Genomic DNA, 19,506 nt, shown 5'->3' with positions numbered 1-19,506 from the left:
GATCTTTTTTCTGTCTATATTTGAGCCCGGGTCTGCGTGTTCCTGCATACTGTTGGCTGCCTCTCTCTGCCTCGACTTGACTCTGCACACAGTCACTGGATTAACCTTGCACTGCTGGGTCCACTCGATACATACTGAAGTCAGATTGGCCTCCTGCACACATACACACAGGAATGGATGAATGTGTCCAGAGGAGAGGCAATGAATAAACATGTGCATCAGGCTGGCGCAGGCAACACCTGACCTGAGTAATTTGTTTTGATGGAAACAAGAAGTCTCAGCAGGGAGAAAGAAAATCATAACAATGCCACGTCGCCATAAAGGTCAGAGTGAGGAGCCAGCTAATGAGCCTGTGTAATATGCTTTGTGGGTGATGGGTATCTGTTTCGAGTCAGACATTCGAGTTGTATAATAATCTTTGTACACAGAGAATGACTCGCCAGTGCAGTAATCCTTAAAGCTGTAGTACGTAACTTCTGTTGCTCCCATGAGTCATTCTGAGTAATTACAACAACACTGGCAGCACATTTACATGAGGTAAGCCTTCAGTGAACGCATATGGGTTTTATATCCATTTCCTGGGCGCTTCTTGGGATTTTTCCAGAGCTCCTGCGCCAGTGTCAGTTGGGTGTACAGTTTATACAGAGAGATTTGTGGGACTGAGTAGTTCTGTGCACCTGCGATTACTGATGGGAATGATATTGGGATGGGATTTATAGACCAAACACGACTTTTTCGATCGTGTGTTTTTCATTTCAAACAGTCTTTTCCTGGATATACGGTATCTGCTTTATAACAAACAAATAAGCTAGATGCAATGAGGGAGCACCACAGAGAGAGCAGTAAAACAAATCAATTCTACTTTGTTTAATTTCAGACATTATCACACCATAAGATGTTTCATTTTGGAATGTAAGATCAAGCTGTTGCCTCTGATCTTGCGTGAGGAGTAGATGGAAGATGTATGGTGGGTGAAGTTGGAATTCAGTCTTCCCACATTACATTACAGTCCCTCGAATAAAGTTTCCCTTGTCAATCACTTAGATTTTACTCAACGAGAGATAGAGAGCTTCTGGTGGATACGTGATGGGGCCAGCTGAGATAATCAAGTATCTATTTTTAAAACGATTTATCAGAATCAACTACAGCACTTTTGGAGAGGCTTGGGTTGCTGTCAATCGTTTAAGCCAAATGATTACTGCCAGTATTCAATTGTGATGCCTCTCTTATGTGAGTCATGCTGCTAATTAGCTTTTGCAATTCTTGAGAAAGTATGATTTGATTTGGTTCCTCTCTTACAGCTGGTTAATGGGCTTTAGATTAGATTGAAACAATGGGCACAGATAAGTCAAGTTGTTAATGTCGTAGTATGCTTTTCCGCTGCCTTTCCTGCAATTATTTTATTAGTAAAACTACTGTATTTTCATGGTCGTACCATTGTGTTGGCCCAAGCCCTAGCTTCATGTTCCCTCACATGAAATCTGATATCTGAATTTGTATCGGGTGAGTAAACACTGGACTGATGCATCCCTACATACATGGCAACTTATCACAGGCACACAGAGACACTGTGACTAAAGTGTCATCCATTCTCTAACAACCTATCCAAACAACGACATTCCTCATTACCTTCCAAAAAGAACACATAGCCTATATTCACTCTCTCAACTGACACCTATCAGCAGCAAGTCAAGAAGATGTTTGCTCAATTGTCAAGGAGCTTATAGCCTTACTCGTTTTATCTAACCTTAAACTGCAACTGCTGTTTTCAGGGTCAAGAGTGGCCTGTTAAATATTTACCCATTAGTACAAGTTAAATGGCATCTTTTTTCCACTTTTTCTCCTGAGCGATAACAGTCACAATTCTCTTTTTAAAAAGTTTGTCTTTTTTTAGTTTTGCCCAGAACTATGCTGGAGGAGTCCTGTTAGGTGATATTGACGGCTACCTCCCAGCCAATCAGAAATAGAAGTGTCTTCTGTGGCCACAGAATAAAATGGGAATTAAAAAGTTTTAATTAATTAAATTAGATTAATAAATTCCTCCTGCCTTGACCGTCAGCTGTAAAGGATATTACAATAAATGGTACTATCTGGTATAGGTAAGTGTTGCTATATGGCGCCATACCTTCTAATGACACCTGGCATAATCACAAATAATTTTGCTTAAATATGGCCCACAAGTTGTGAGAACAGAGAGAATGTATAAATGTGTTTGCACAATTCAAGTGCACACAAACACGAAAACAACCTACAGAACCATCATCTTCCGTCACAAAGATAAATTGTGTTTCCATTGTGTTCCTCTGGATCCAACTTTTCTTCCCCTCTCTCCTTCCACTCCTCACATCTTACCATTATTCTTTCATCGTTCTGAGTGGCCATGGCTTTAGCACATCATTGAAAGGCCTGGGCAGCCTTCTTAAGGGAGTGTTCAGTTCAGGTCTGCTTACCTGCCATTGAAAATCAATGGGCATGAAATATGTCCTTGTGGATCATAATGGCTTTGCTTCAAATAACAAGCGGGAAAAAAATGGCATGAAACACCAAGCTTTGGGTTCCTCCTGCTGTTCTGACCGACACGCAGAAGGAAGGAAAGATGTAGAGGTATTGAGAAAGAGAGAGAGGGAGAGAGAGAGAGAGAGAGTAACCGATCAGTGAACCCACACAAAGATTAAAAGCTTCTTGAAATTGTCTGTGTTGTGTTTCACTGCATTGATTCTGTCAAGCAGAGACACTACAGGTAGTTACACATTTTATGATGTACAGCATCTGTATCTGTTGCAAGCCCCGGCATGTGAACTGAAATATTAGATGATTCCACAACCAGAAATGCTATGGTTTTATTGTGCTGTACTTCTAACTGCAGCAATTATTACTCTCTTTGAAGCTGTAAACCATTGAGCTCATTTGAGCCACACATTTGATTTAAACCACCTACAAAGAGCAAACTTTTAAATGTTAAAAATTCTAATTTTTCCCTCTGGTGATGATTAATGACCCGGAAAAAGAAACCATCAGCAAAAACATCACTAATTTTGTATAGTTATTACTGATGCATAAGCAAGGGCCCTGGAAACGATTTTTTGGCAGGCAGACCTTAACAGCCAGTGTTTCCTGAAAGGTACCTAATCAAAGTTCTATCTACTTTTAAATTCACATATAAATACCACCTCATCATTATCAAAAGGAGCCTCTATAATCAACTGACACACTATGTTCCTTGTATATACTCTAAAAAAAAGAGTTATGAAGCTTTATATCACAGTGACAGTGCCTGTTCCCCCAACAAAAATAAGACACATATTTGGCCAGGCAGAGCAATTCTTGCTCTATTCGATGGCCTCATTAAATGTGAAGCAAGTATAAAAAGGAAGGACACACTTGCAAAGGCTGTCTACAGCAGTACATTTTGTTGTGTATCGTATCCCTTTCTGTTAACGGATACCATGAAATGTAAATGCATGCTGTGTGCCTGAATCTACACTGCATTTAATGGTGACCTTTGTCTGTGTGTGTTTGTCAACCCTATAGGCATTGTGTCCCTGATCTCCCTGGCTGTCCTCTCGTATGAGCGCTACTGCACTATTATGACCCCCACTGAGGCCGACTCCTCCAACTACTGCAAGATCTCCCTGGGTATCACCCTGTCCTGGGTCTACTCCCTCCTGTGGACACTGCCACCGCTCTTTGGCTGGAGCCGCTATGGCCCCGAGGGTCCCGGGACCACCTGCTCTGTGGACTGGACGACCAAGACGGCCAATAACATTTCTTACATCATCTGCCTGTTTGTCTTCTGCCTCATCATGCCGTTCCTGGTGATCGTGTTCTGCTATGGGAAGCTGCTGTGCGCCATCAGACAGGTAAGGGCAATATGGCCACAGGGAAGGCTGCCACTGAACCTCACACAAATGAGCCTAGGAGCACCTTCATTGGCTACCGTGTTAAAGGTCACTTGTACCCCACAGGTAGAAACCCCACTTCCACCTCCCATAAACATATACCCTGATATCTAGAGTGTGTTGTCACCATCTTATATGCCTCCTGACCAGCTAAGCAGACAGAACACATATATTACCATGTATTCTTTAATTTGCTGCCTCATTACAAATAGTCTCCCCTTGTGCCATAAAGAATAGTATCACAAAACGTAACTGGCCATTTATATAGCACTATTATTCAGGGTGCTTTAGTATTCACCCACACACCCACACACACACACACCCACCCACACACACACACACACACACACACACACAATCACACACACACACACACCATCCTGTATACATCCTGAGCCACAGTTGCCCAGGGCGTCCCAGTGCTGCTCATTACAATATATTGTGTCATTATTTATGGTGATATTAACAATGACGTGTTTTTCAAAGGTATTGCTACCGTAAGATATTCTTGACCTACCTCTACCGGACCCCTCAGCTCCCTGCTATGCTTTCACAGCTCACACTTTACCGTTTCACCCTTAAGGCCCTAATGTGCCTCATTTGCACAGCTGTTTGATCTGACAGTCTCCCAGGCACAGTTACTGAGGGTAACAGTGGATATAAATAATAATAATAATACAAAATAGAAGTTCTAACAAAGCCACTAGATAAAATAATCAGTTAAAACTACAATATTGACTGCAGTCCAAACCATACAAGAGCTAATAGTTGTCATTATCAGTGACTATAGGGTTGAAACAGCATCCATATTAATGGTTGTTTGTGCAGAGCAGAATGTGTCTCGTGGCTTATGAAAACATTTCATTAAATACCATCAAGCCCATCTTTGAAAAATAGAAAAATAAAGTTCAAACATAAAGCATGGGGTAAAAGTTGTGTCTAAGTAAGCAAAATAAACAATGCTATGTAATAAAACACAGTATATTACATAAGATATCTTGCATAACAGAGAAGTATGCATTAGGATTTCCTTCATCCAACTTTTTCGAATCACGAAATGCAGAGATCTGATGTTACGTCTCTCTTCATGTAAATTAAGTGGATTCTCTGATTCATTTCAATTTCCAGAGCTGATGCACATCAACTTAATTGTCTTTATTGTTTTGTGTATCCTCTTATACAAGTTGAGTTTAAACAACTTTTTCCCCAAAGTTGTGAACAAAAAACTGCTTTATGAACTTTTTTGTTGCCGTTTTAATACATGACTTTTTATGTATTTATCACAACCTCCTATTCAAATGGCTGTTTTATAGCAGGGTTAATTATGCGTATGAATCACAAGTTGTGGCTATATAACACCTAGTTACCATCTTTGCTCACACTGTAAGTCCATAAAGGCAGTCTGTGGGTCTTTGATTTTTGATGGGTCTTACCACACAGGCCATTTGGTTTCTCATTTATCTAAATTACCTTACAGAGTGACTGGGCTAATGTTCTAAATATATTGGTCTCAAAATTAAATGAGCTCAATAGGAAATCAGTCTTCACTGCTCAAAAGTTCTCAGAGAGATGTATTTTTTTGTCCTACTTTTACAGCGAAGAGTTCAAGCTGTTTATCTCAGGAAAGCTCTCCTTTCAATGCTAACATTTAGGAGAGCCCCAGAGGTGTCCAAACTTATTAGGAGACAGGAGGAGAAGGCATTCAGGCAGAGACATGAACATGGAAAGGCGAGACATTCATTGATCCCAATGAACTCATAGAAATTTACCAAAATGTAAAAACGCAAACATTTTATATTTGTCTGACTGGCTTTAATCGAGATGCTCTCACTGAATGAACCAATGTCCTCACAACCACAGGGTAAATGTGGATATGAAACAATGATTATCTTAATCTGTAATAATCAATAGTTTGTGCAGTGATACGCCAGACTCTGATCACTTGCACAGCTCTTCAAATAGCGCACAGAATCATTCATTTACCACCACATTATTATGTCAAATTATGGAAAAACAAATAATGTGTCAAATTATGGAAAAACAAGTTGCATTGAGGCTTAGTTAGGCTTAGTTTATATAGTGATTAATTTATGTATTAATTTGCTAAATTACAGATGGCGGAGCTATAATTGAGAAATGTAATATTATGGTGTATCAATGGTAAAGCTGTAGAAAAATAAAGAAGTTCCCCCTCGGTGATTGTAGTTGAAAGTTACATGGACAATAGAACAGAAGATAAACTCCATGTTTTTTATAATGATGTGCCCAGAGTCCGTTTTGAACATCATCGCTGCGTCTGCAATACTGTCAACCATGCAAGACGTGGTGCTAGAAAACAAAGATTGAAACGATGGAAAAAGGTTGATCAACACAGCTGAATCAAATGATTTACTTTTCTAAATCATATACACACATGTATTGTTAAGCCCACTTGCCAATGTTCACGTACAGCCTATTATAATAGCCTATAGTAAATGTCAATAAAGGGACAAGATTTAAGCCATTTATTAATAGCTAAAATAATCTTCACATATAAACCTAAATAAAATGCTCAATATCCATTAAAATATGGTGCTATTTCATGCATTTAGAATGTCAACCCATCCAGCCCCCCACCCCTTTTATGTCAAACCATTACTGTCAAAAAGCGGTAACACATACTTACAATAAAATGGCAATGTCACACTGTCTTTGGGAGTAAAACTTGTCTTTGCTGAAAGTCAGTGTGGGAAGCTTCATAAATCATTCTCAAGGGGTGTTTTCAGTCCGAGGTTCATTGCCATTGGGATTCTGAGATGTATAATAAATACAGGCCCAGATCATGTTCATCAAATATTCAGCAAAGGACGTCTGCTGTGAGGTCAGGAGGACAACCGATCATGCAGAGTATTCAGCCCCCCAGACAATATGCACACAAATACAGACACACACACACAGACACACACACACACAGTTTGCAAGAACAGGTCCCAGAGCAATTTTTCCAGGGCAACTACTCACGCTGATTCTCTGAGCAACATGTGTCCTCAGGTAAACAATAAGCTCTGCCTGCTGTAATGAAGGGCTCAGCAGCCTTGTGTGTTGACACTTGACTCATCTGTGAGAGCAAAAGGTGGATGGCAATCAATATGACAGCAAAACATTCACGTTCATATGTAAAGTTTTCTTCCCGTCCCTTTATAATCTAACAACAATTGTTTTCACTTGGTTCTTTTTTCTTTTGTCCTTTTTCACACTTTATCTTCTTGCTGTCTTTCCTCATCCCGAAAAATAAATAAATACACATGCTACTTTGTATGGATGGAGAAGGAGGCAAGGGAAAGTAATGGTGTTTAGTTCTCTCTCCCTCCCTTTGTCTTTGTCAGTCGCTCCCTCTATCTTCCTCCCCTGTATCTATTACGTGTCGGCTTGAGCTTTTTTGCAGGGCTACACGTGCATTCATTATCTCTGCTGGTTTTCTACCACGGACAATGCAATGTGAAGTAGAGGCAGTAAAGGTAACAACAGCTGGGAAAGATAAAAGTTGTAGTGCAACATGTCAGCTTAAATCCTGAAATAGATCAACTCCCCTATCTAATTATGTGACACTCAAAGAAGCCTGAATCAAGTATTCACTGCCTCATCTCCATTCACAAGACACAGAGAGAGAAAGAGAGAACGAGAGAGAGAGAGAGGGTAGTGTGTTTAGTATGACGTGGTTCACTACAGTTTTAATGCAATGGTTGACCTACGTACTGTATATCCAGACAGGATTTAGTTTTACTTTGCCATGATGTGAAAAGGTCAAATGCATCACCCTGTCCATCAAGTGCTCACTGATGGGAAAAGGAAATGGACAAAGGGATAGAAAGAGAGCTCATCTCTGCTTACCCGAGTGCCTGTCTGAGTTGTCATAATTTTTTTCTTTTTATTGCCAAGTTTCTGAAATGGGACATTAAGGGTCTTTATCAGTAGAGAGGACAGGAGCTGTGAGAGACTTGAGTTGTCCTTTAACAGGCACTTCAGTGAGGGAAAGTTTGAAAACAGAGGCACGCTTTAGAGCTCTACTTGATGGATGATGGTTGTTCTGCATTGGCCATACACATAAATGTGTCTGAGTTAATCAAGTCTGTATGGATATGCAACAGGCCATTATAATAAGTCAAACAGAATTCACACGATGACTTACTCTAAGCAAATTGTGATCACCTGAAACAACCATTTGTACAACACCTATAATTATTAACACAGTGAAGATAATGAATACTTTTAATATCTTTGTGCAATAAAGACATTTTAGGTAAAGATTTAGGCAGAACAAATCTAAAACAAGCAAATGAATTGAGTCTTGTGCACACACAGTCAATTAAAGCACAATCATGATGAAATAAATTAACTTGTCAAAAACAGTTTGGAAATTTGTGTTTGGTTGGTCATATATCCGTTAAATGCGACCTTTCGTTGGATGGGTTCCAAGTGGTATGTGCCAAATTTTCTGTCATCACCAGAAAAACCAAGTCTATAAAAAAATAACAAGAAATAAACAGGATATACTGGCGATTTAATACTTTATTCATTGAACATTTCCGTTAAAGATAGTGGAGAGAATTGAATGACCTACTAAGTGCCCAGAACTCAACCACATAAAAACGTGTTGGATCAGCTTGGGCGAACTGTACGTACCCGAGTTACCACAAAACCACGTTGGCTGACCTGAGGTGAATCTTAGTTGAGGTATGGAATGCCATCCCACAGCAACATGTTACCAGGCTGGTCACTGGCATAAGGAGGATATGCAGTTGAGGCTGAGGATGGTTCTACCACCCACTGCTGAGGCTGCTTATCGCTGTTTGTTCAATCAATCAAGTGTAAAATGACCAATATTTCTTGTTTATTTCTTAAGAGAATTGGTTGTTTAACCCTGTTAAGCATAGATAATGGCAAACTTGGCACATTTCACTTGGGACCCATATGGTCATTACAAATTGGATTTTTTTTTGAAGATAAATAAACAGTACCTTTCCACTGGTGTGGGACAAAATATAAACTGCTCACAAATAAACGCGATGTGAAAGACAAAACACAAATCCAAACTTTTTTTGAGTTTACTATGTGCACAAAACACTGTCTATTGCCTTGAATGTAGCAAACTGTGGCCTCGGCTTTCTTGCTCCTGCAAGGACGGCTGTGCTCTTTGACACTCCCAGCTATGTAATGTGTCAGTTCCATGGCCTCAGAAATTTCTTTACAAATACTGTTCAAGAAACAAGATTAAACCAACACATCAACACATACATCCTAAATGACCGACTAAAGGTGTGAAATTACATTTCCTAGTATAAAAATTGGAACGTGTTGACTTTCAAACATATACTGTAAGTCTCTGGTTCCATATGACCAATTAGACACCCATCAGAATCACAAAATACACTTTAATCATTCTTGCCAGTTTCACATGATATATTTATGCTTGGATATAAATGTAAAGAATAACCCATTTTGCATTTTAAATGTCCTCACCAAAGCTGATGTACTGCACAATTACATGCAAAGACACATCTTACTGATAGGTGTGCAAGCACATTTCCACGTCTTGGTTAATGTGGTAAGAAAAACATATAGTACCTTTTAGGTTTAAGAGTGTTTTTCAGAGAGGCTTATTTAGGTGCAACATAACCATTTTAAGTAACACAAATTGAGCAGTTTTTTACACCAAAAATCCAGTGCACTGTTGAACTGCCTACAATGCTTCTTTTCCCACATATATCTAAAAGGCAAAGTTAAGGTAAAAAACGTCATGTGACACCAGTTCTTTCACCACAAAGGCACCGCATGAACTGAAAAATCAAGGATAAAGTTTTGAAGAATAATTACCTTTGACTACAGTAATTACACATAATTTGGTGTCTCGCTTCACATTTCAGATGAAATCAAGATAATAACTGTCTTGTTAGGCAGCATATTCTTAGAATTTGTTTTACAACTAATCCATGACTGTGTTGCCAGGGGGACAGTAGGCAAAACTAAGTGTTTGCAATGTTGACCCTTCACTCTGATGATTTATGATTTAACGGTTGAATCATATATCATACTGGACAGTCATTTTGCATCATGAAATCTAATAGCTTTGATGAACTGGGTTGGGTTGAATTTGAACACCACCCAGTTCATCACAGCTATTAGATTTCATGATGCAACATGACTGTCCTGTATCCTTCAATTATCCACAGCAACAAAGAGGAGAGCACAGCAATAAAGAAGAGAACACATGAAAACACACACACACACACACACACACACACACACAAACACCAGAGTATTACTGATTGGATATCCAGTGGTTCCCTTTCTTTTCTCAACATCTTTACCCTTAGTCTAAATTTATTTGCTAACTCATGACCCTTTGGATATCTAGTGACACTTTGAAGGGGTTCATAATTATCCGGCATGCTGTAGGCTTTGTGGTACAGGGGTAGGGCTGGATAGAAGGAGGGAGGGAGAGGAAGATATCAAGAGGGAGAGAAGGAAGTGATGAAAGAAGAAAATGACGGGCAAGTGACAGACTGGGACTGCTGGGGTCCTAATTTCATGCTGCCCCAAATCAGATGTAGTGACCTTGCCCTGGGCATGAGGTTATTTAACTGGCCACAAGCAGAATTTATTTTTACCTTTTCCTATTTGGTAACTCTGTGACCACCTGCAATCACATTACAGAGAAATAGGCAGGGAGTACAACGGGGAGGGATTTTAATGCAAATAAGGTGGTAAAGGTCGTATTAAGAAATTACAAATGGGTGTCCACCTACTTTGCTGACATCTACAAAGGTACTGTAAAACGGTAATATTTCATGAGAGTGGTGGTACCTCTGTTGCAGTCCATCATACACAGTAGGCCAAGTGTATTGGTGCATTGCCACAGTAGTGATTCTTCAGTAGTGCCTATATACTATACTTACTGCCAACAACATATTTCTCTGTGGCTGCAGCAGCGTCGTTCAAATCCTTGCCTTCTCTTATTAAGGCAACCATAGGGTTCAAACTATCACCAACCAACACCAGAACCTTGAGAACTTCTGACAGTGCAAAACATAAATATCAACCTGGAAACACTTCGAGGGCAATGGTATATTGCTTAGAGCTGAAACATACAGTCCTTTATAATAACAATGATTTATTTTGGTAATTTTCCCAGCACAAATGCCGAACATTCCCTAGTTTAAGCTTCTCAAATGTGAGGATTAGTTTAAGTATCCAAACTACATCTATGGCTTTTGGACGGTTGGTCAAACAAAATAAGATATCTGTTCTGGAAATAGGCATTCCGGCTTACAGTATTTGACTTTTCAGAGTCTAAATGGTGAATCAATTACTGAGATTATAATCAGCAGATTATAACATAATGAAGATAAAAGTTAGCTGCAGCCCTAATTGATGGGCTTTTGTATAAAACTTTATTGGTTTTTAGCCACGGGAATGTTACAAACTGACAACTAAGTTTATTGTTGCAGCTTGTTAAGGGGACCGCACACAGGCAGTGAGATCAAAGGCAAGTGATGGCAAGTATCTTGGATGTGTTACCAACTTGCTGAAAAGAAGCTCCTGCATATGTCTAGGAGCTAAGACAAGTTTAACCATAGAGTGAAGTTCCAAACTTGGAATTTTTAATTATCCTAAGAAGGCATGGATCTCAAAAATGAGAGTCTCCACCACCAGTGCAATGACAGAAACATAGATGTAGAGAGAGGGGATGCAAGTTTGAAACCACTTCTAGGCAACCTTGGACTGGAAATGGTTGGCACTTGTGCTTGAAACCATTTCTGTGGGGAAGTGGTGAGATGCTGGAGGGCACTTCTTCCTTGCTGCGGAGTAGGCTACTTGCTTGAAACATAGATTAGTTATCCATCAGACTGGCTCCAGGATGCAGCCCTTGTTTTCTTTGTATTTTACTACAAGTGCCTCGTCTTTGCTCATTTTCTTGCCGGGTCCTTGGTATCATACTTATATTTTATATTCTCTTTGTTCCCGTTGCCCTCTAAGCATCCATATGCAACTTGTTTCCCCTCTATGGCAAATGCCTTTGGAATGTTATCATTAATATATGTGTGTTCCTTATTCTCTTGCACATCTCCAGACAATCACACTCTGATTATCTTTGTCAGCGGCTTACTTTTTTGATCTGTGTGCACACGCACATAGTACAGCAATTCAGGAATTTTCTGCAGTGGATGCTCCAATCCCCGCATCGTCACTTGTTTTTTCATTATTTTCCAAGCGCTCTCTCTCTCTCTCTCCCTCTTATTTTGTCTCCATCTCGCAGCTAACCATGTGCCCTCCTCGCATATTTTCTCCCTTTCACTGTCCCATTATTATCCATCTTTTTCACTTTGGTTGTCTTGGTTGCCGTTCTCACTTCCATCCAATTTCCGACCCACATCACCTCTACACAAAGCAACACAAAATGGGCTGTTTTTGTATAACAATGAGACAGATGTTGACATCTGAGAGCAGGGAGTTACTGGTGCATACAAAACAAGCTAAACAAAATGAGGTGGGAAGCCTTAGTTTTGAATGATGTGCACATGTTCCAATGCAGCTGTGCCTTCCAACCCAATACAAACACTGAGGTGTATTGAATCATTGTCAAAAGTGCAGCAGACCTCCAAAATCCATTAGGAAACCTGAGATGGATTGAATCTGGTGGCAGGGAGGTGTAATCTGGTTTAAACTGTAAAATTGTCATGGATCAAAGGGTTCTTGATATTCTTAAAACACAAACACAGCTCCATATTACACTGCCCGGCCAAAAAAAAGTCGCCACCTGGATTTTACAAGGCAAAGAGGCAAGAGCCCTCCATGCTGTGGTTTTGGAAAAAAGATGAAACTCTGTTTCAGAGGGTGAAATTATTGGCCTGCAGAAAACAAAGAAAACTACTCAGGAGAAGATGAAACTACTAAAATCATGTTAAGAACTGTCCAACGCATTATTAATGCTAATTATTTGGTGAAATCAAAATTTTAAATATCGACAGTAGAACTCCCGGCTATGTTTAATAGTGGAAGTAAGAGCATTTCCACATGCACAATGCGAAAAGAACATAAGGGATAAGGACTTTCCAGATGTGTAGCCTTAAGAAAACTTCGCATCAGTGGGGCTTATCAGGATAAAATGCTTCGATATGCGAGGGACCATACAGATTGGACTCTGGAGCCATGGAAAGAGGTTGTGTGGTCTGATCAGGCCAGATTGACCATGTTCCAGAGCGATGGGTGCATCAGGGTAAGAAGAGAGGTGGATGAAGTGATGCTCCCATCATACCTAGTGCCACAAGGCTGTGTGGCAGTGTACTCTATGATCTGACGTTGCTTCCGTTGGTCAGGGCTAGGTTTTAAGCAATCAATAAAGCTTATCAAAATGTGTTACGGCGAATGTGCCTTAATCAAAGCTAATGAAGGTCCAACAAGATATAGGCCGAGCAGTGTATCTCAATCCACAGTTACCTCAGGTCTCACACAAAGGCTTTTGAGTTTAGGTATCTGTGACCAAACCCCAAAACATGTATGTCTTAGGAAGCCAAAGGAAACATCTAACAACAATCCTTACCATATTGCTCAACATGTTCAGTGTTGTATCATTATATTGAGTACTATTTTGTTGCCTGAAAACTACTTCCTATTTAGTGTGGAAGACAGTGACCAAGTTGTTAAATGTGGCAAATACGGAAAAGTGCAGCAATAACTCTGGTGGGAATATTCTGTTTGGAATACTGCAGCTGTCTTAATGCGATTATGGCCTTCTACGACTGTGACCTTATTCTGATGAAGGTGAGCACAAACTGCTCTTCAGATGGCGATATTTTATCAGGAAAATTATATTAACCTAGTTAAAGGTGAAGTAAGCGGTTTATTTATGTTAAAGATGTCCTATTATACTACTTTTCTGGTCTTAATTTCTTGTTAAAAACTGCTATAGAGCAACCTGACACGAATCACATCACAAAAAAACCATGTAGATTTTCGGGACACTCTTCCTCTCACCCTAGCGAGCACAGCAGTCTCTCACCACACTTGGCTTTGTGCTTCTCCGACCCCTCCCCCCCCCCCCCCTCCTGCAAACCCCACTCCGTTGTGATTGGTTACCTTCCTTCCGGAACATTTTCAGCAGCGCGGGGAGATTTGAGAGCAGGAAGGTGGGGGCATGGCCAGAGCCTGACTGAGCAGCATTACCATACATGGAAACATCCGCTTATCGTGACGACAAGAATATCAGGAAATTCTGAACCAATTTGAGCACGGGATTTCTCGATCGGCTGCCCTAGTGTTTAGTGCTCTGCACAGCCACCCCAGACGGTCAGCAGGGAATACGTCTAAATGCATGTATGTCATTATTTGATAAGCTAATATGGTTAAGCATGACTATGAATCATTATAACAACGTTTATAGGTCATACAAGTAAAAAAGCATCATAGGTCCTCTTTAAAAGTGTAAAACCGCTCTTTATTCATACAGTGATCACTTACATAATGTGCGCGTTTCATAAAGCCAAACTCTCAGTCAGCTGCTTTGCATGTAATTGGCAAATAAACTTATTGTAGTATCCCACATTTTTTATCCAATCAGAAGAGAGAACGCTACCAACCGAAACTCGCCTCACTCATATATCGTATATACACTCCATGGTCTCACTGCCGGTGCACGCCAGAGCAACAGATGGGTGAATGTGTATGCGCTTACAATGGCGGAGCAGGTAAAAATCCTTCCCAATGTTTGTTTTGATGGTTTTTATCATGTTTTATCACACTTATGGATCTGAGATGATGCTAGATAACTTGCTGCTTGAAGACTGCAGTACATAAATGTGGTGACGTAGGGACGAGCGAGGGGACTGTTAACTGCAGTAACTGACAGGAAGTTAGCTAAAAGAAACATTCTGCTTACAGCACCTTTAAGTATATATGTTTAACACAAACTGAGCCTTCTTTATCTGCAGTCCCATGTGAATGTCACTCATTCATTTGATTTCTCCCTAATACTAATGACACTGTTTCCGATGTTTCAAACTGGTTGGTTGACCCAGTTAGTCAAACCACATATACCACATAGGCAAACATTATTTAATTATTCATTATTACCATATTAATTATTGATATTTGAGCCAAAAGTTTCTGTTATGAAACAAAGTTTTGATGACCGCCATCAAAATGTTGTATACTGTAACTAAATTGAATCTGCATTATGCAATTCCCATTGCATATTCCTGTAGAGCAAACTGGGACAGAAAGATCTGAACACAAAAATCCCAGTTTTGCACTAATAAGTTTCATATTGGCACAGTGTCAGCACAATCTTCTTGCGTAAACTATTACTGGCCATAAAAATGATGTCCACTAGCAACAGTGAGCCAGTGCAGGAGGGAATGCGTCATTCCCCTTTGATTCCCCTTTTGTCCGCCATCAGTATCTTTGAATATTTTAATAATTTAACCTTGATGACTTTATTTCTTAACCTATCGCACCACATACCACTGTGTGAACTTTCTCTGAAAAGAGATTGTTAGATCAGACCTTTAAAGGCACTACGAGTAAGATGGCACGTTGGCGTCCCCTTTGGACAAAAGCGGTAGTATTTTTACGACGCCCGCTGTCGCAAATGCTCGTGCCAGGCGCGCGAGTGTGAACTGAGAAGGGCGCAATATAGTGCATGTACGTGTGTTGAAAGTGTGAGGACTCTTTTCGGCTCCGTGAGAGTGGTTTTGACACTGCATCAACTAATGCCAGTCAGTACACACCTGATTGCAATGAGTTGATGCAGCAGCGTCACCTAACTACCCTCTCTCACGGAGCTGTGTCCTCACAGAAAGCGAATGAAAGAGAGACGGCAGTTTGTATGGATCACGATGAGGTAATGTGTTTGTGTTGTTGATGTAAATAATGACTATTTCAGATAATGGTTATCTGATGATGGTGAAGCAAAGCAAACGTTGTGTTAGTACCAACCGCTCATTCATTTAGGAGTAAACACAGTCTAGTTTCGCTCTCGTGAAATTGTATACACGTTGCTTGGCAACGTCCTCGTCCCGCCCGTAGTCACTCTCTCTTTTCGCTTTTCTTCATTGCATTCTCTTTTTTTCTTTGATGGTTCAGCCTCGTTACCAGTCATTGTGACGACAAATAACTGTCTCAAACAAGGCTCCCGCTCCCCTTCCCTCACCTAGAGGGATAGGCTTCTCAAATCACGCTGCAGCGCCACACTGAAATCTGCAACTAATACGGATATGTGACCATAGAGCATGCACGAGCGAACCGAAAATCGGACTGGGTGTGCGACCAGACCAAAAGCAGTAATAAAAACTATATAAAAACGTCTTTCTTTGCACTGATGGTCCCGTTTGCTGTTAAAGGTAATTTATGATTATCAGAGGAAACATGAGGCTGTTTAAAAGATATTTAAATGTTACTCGTAGCCGCTTTAATCTTCTTAAGTATTCCTGATTCTGATTATACTCTCAAAATAAACTAAGACATTTAACAGTACTGTCATGACACAAGTAAGTGAATCCAGCTACTTGAAAGATCGATTGGTTACATTGTAACCCAGGTTCTCTGAGTGGAGAGACTATCTCTCCACCCTACATACTGTATTCCATATGTACGGGGACTGACCCCCACGGGAGCAGTTGACGTGGATACTCTTTAGGACACACCACTTGTGGCGGCCACATGCTATACAAGCCACATGCATGCGTGGCCTCTTCGGTTAACCTTGATTGGAACGCGTTTCTGAGCGGCATCTTGGCTGGAGAGATAGTCTCTCCACTCAGAGAACCTGGGTTACAACGTAATCAACCATTCTCTATTGTGTCTAGACTATCTCTCCACCCTACATATTCCATATGTACGGGGACTTCTGTAAGACACACCGCGAGGAAACCAAGCAGACCCAGCTGCTCCTGCGGGAGCCTAAATAAAAAAAGGCAGTTGAGTTCGAATGACACGTCACCACCACCAGAGTGTTCACCCATGTGCCCAGTATAAAGGAACTATTTACAATTATACATTATGTACACACCCATCGCCAAGGCGCCAGAAGCTACCAAGGCTAAGCTGGCCCTGCAAGACGCTAAGGCCAGCCATGACTGGGTAGATGGCCTAGCCCAAACGCGCACCGTCCTGCTGCATTGAGCCCCGCACTCGCTCCGAGAATGGGGTGCTGGCTGCCACATTCATGCAGTAAAACCGGATAAAAGTGGACGGGGTCGACCAAGAGGCCGCCGTACATATCTCCGATAGAGGGGCCCCTCGCCATAGGGCCCATGATGTAGCAATGCCCCGTGTGGAGTGCGCCCGCACCCCTACTGGGGTCGGCTTGCCTGCCCTCTCATATGCCTGCTGGATACCATCCACAACCCGGTGGGAAACCCTGGCATTGGAGACTGGCTGTCCAAGACGGTTAGGCTTGTAACAGACAAAGAGCTGGTCCGTTGTCCTATGGCCACGTGTCCGATGCAGATACACTGTTAGGGACCTGACTGGGCACAGTAGTGACCGCCTACTCCACCCTGCTTCACCTTCCTGAGGATGGTGGAAAGGGTGCAGCTCAATAGATCGACCGGCGTGGGACTCAGACCAGACTTTAGGGTGGAATGCAGGGTTCGGGCGCAGCACCACCCCAGCACCACCTGGCAAGAAGCGGCAGCAGTCCTCATGCACTGAAAGAGCATGCAGCTCTCCCATTCTCTTAGCAGACACAATTGCGGGCAAAAACGCTGTCTTGAGAGAAAGCCATTGTAGCCTAGCTGTATCCAGGGGCTCGAATGGCTCAGTCTGCAAGGCCGACAGCACCACCTCCAAATCCAATGGGGGGACAGCTGGCCTTCTGCGATGTGGAGTAACCCTACGAGCACCTCTAAGAAACTGAGCAATAAGGTCGCAACAGCCTTCTGCCAGCTTCCGAGGTCCACACGGGCTGCCTTTATGGCTGCCACTATTCCCCTCAATGTCGAGGGAGATTTGCCCACCTCCAGCATTTCCTGGAGGAACTGGAGAATGTCATGGGCCGTGCAGGCGAGGGGATCCACCTGTCTCAAATTGCACCATGATTGAAACACTCCCCAACGATAAGCGTATGCCGCCCTCGTTGATGGAGCCCGGGCTCCTTGTAGAGTGCTAACCACAGACTGGGGCAACCCCATAGCTAGAAACCCGGCCCTCTCAGGGGCCAGGCCCAAAGCCGGAGACCCTGGGGAAAAGGATGAAAGAGAGTCCCGTGGACCTGGGACAGGAGGTCCCGCCGACCCGGGAGCTCCCACGGGTGTCCCTGAAGGAGGGGTGCAATCGCTGAGAACCAGATCATCTGGGGCCAGTTGGGGGCCACCAGGATGAGGCTCACCTCTTCCACCTGAACTCTCTGTAGAAGTGGATGAAGGAAGTTAAAGGGAGGGAAGGCATACAGGAGGCCCTGTGGCCACTGGTGTGCCATGGCATGTGTGCCCAAGGGAGGATCGTCCCTTTTCATGGAGAAAAAGAGGGGACAGTGAGCTGTCTCCCTCGAGGCGAAGAGATCGGCTGTGGCTGTACCAAAGCGCTCCCAGATCTCGCTCACGACCTCCGGATGCAGTCTCCATTCCCCGGGGAGGGGTCCCCCTCTGGAGAGCCGATCCGCCGCAAGGTTCCCTAGACAATGCACATATTGATCATGACCGTCCTCCATTGGCATTTTTACCCCGCAGCCCGAGCAGGCGTGGCCCCTTGGGCTAGACATTTTCTCTGGACCCAAAATGTTTGAATGCTTTGTGAACTTTGGGAGATGTAGCTTATGCACGTGGCACTAATCACCCCACGCTGACACCGAAACTCTCGCTGTCTGCGGGGACGTGCCCTCTGAAACAATTTACTTTTTGTGTCCTGGAATTTACCCGCGGCTTAAAGTACGCCTGTTCGCTTCCTCCGACTAGGTCGGGCTTCACGAGGGAATATGGCTGCCTGTGGCGTTAAACGGCGCCCCTTAACCTTCCTCCTGTGTTAACTTTCTGCTACCATCCATGGTGTTAGCGGGTCGGTTTCGACCCGTGTCTGAAATCAGCTGTAAAAAACACTAAAAACAATCATCTATCATCCAGTTTGTTTCTCACCTCTTGGTTACATTGTTAGGCTTCCTTATCCATGAAAATATTTTTTTCAATATTTTTGGTGCAGGTGGCTGGGCCTTTTTTTTTGTCAGTATGCGCCTCAATTTCAATAAAAAAAATGGTAAAATGAACCTCAAGAGAATCATATAACTAAATATTTGGTTGTTGTGTTACCTGATCATTACTGAGAGGTATGAGAACACATTTCTTAACTAAATTTGTTTTATTTATTTTTTCATATTAATATTATTGACCTTTTTAACATCTATGGTGTTACTGGTCAATTACGACCCATATATATTTATTTCAGAAAACAGCAAAAAAAACTTCTATTTCAGCATTAACAAACACACAATGAAAACCAGAACAAGTCACAACACAAAATATACATTTGTAAGGTCAAATAAACAACAACCAATCAACAAATCAAACCAATCGAAATCAATTACTAGTTCCAAAACTAGTAAAAAACAACTGAGTAAAAGTCTCTGTGTGCATATGTT

At 41.9% G+C, this 19,506-nt stretch overlaps 1 protein-coding gene across 1 annotated transcript in view; it reads left to right on the top strand.

The window, feature by feature from the left end:
• LOC307255882 (pinopsin-like) overlaps positions 1 to 19,506 on the top strand; it is a gene marked incomplete at both ends in the record, with an annotated part of 51,013 nt that overhangs the window by 7,609 nt on the left and 23,898 nt on the right. Inside the window, one exon of the mRNA XM_080034694.1 lies at positions 3,532 to 3,860. Coding sequence (XP_079890820.1) covers positions 3,532 to 3,860 — 329 coding nt within the window. The remainder of the gene's footprint in view (positions 1 to 3,531; positions 3,861 to 19,506) is intronic.

This window comes from Ammodytes marinus, assembly GCF_949987685.1.
Source record: "Ammodytes marinus genome assembly, chromosome: 9".
NCBI lineage: Eukaryota > Metazoa > Chordata > Actinopteri > Uranoscopiformes > Ammodytidae > Ammodytes > Ammodytes marinus.
This window is presented reverse-complemented; position numbering and strand designations above follow the sequence as displayed.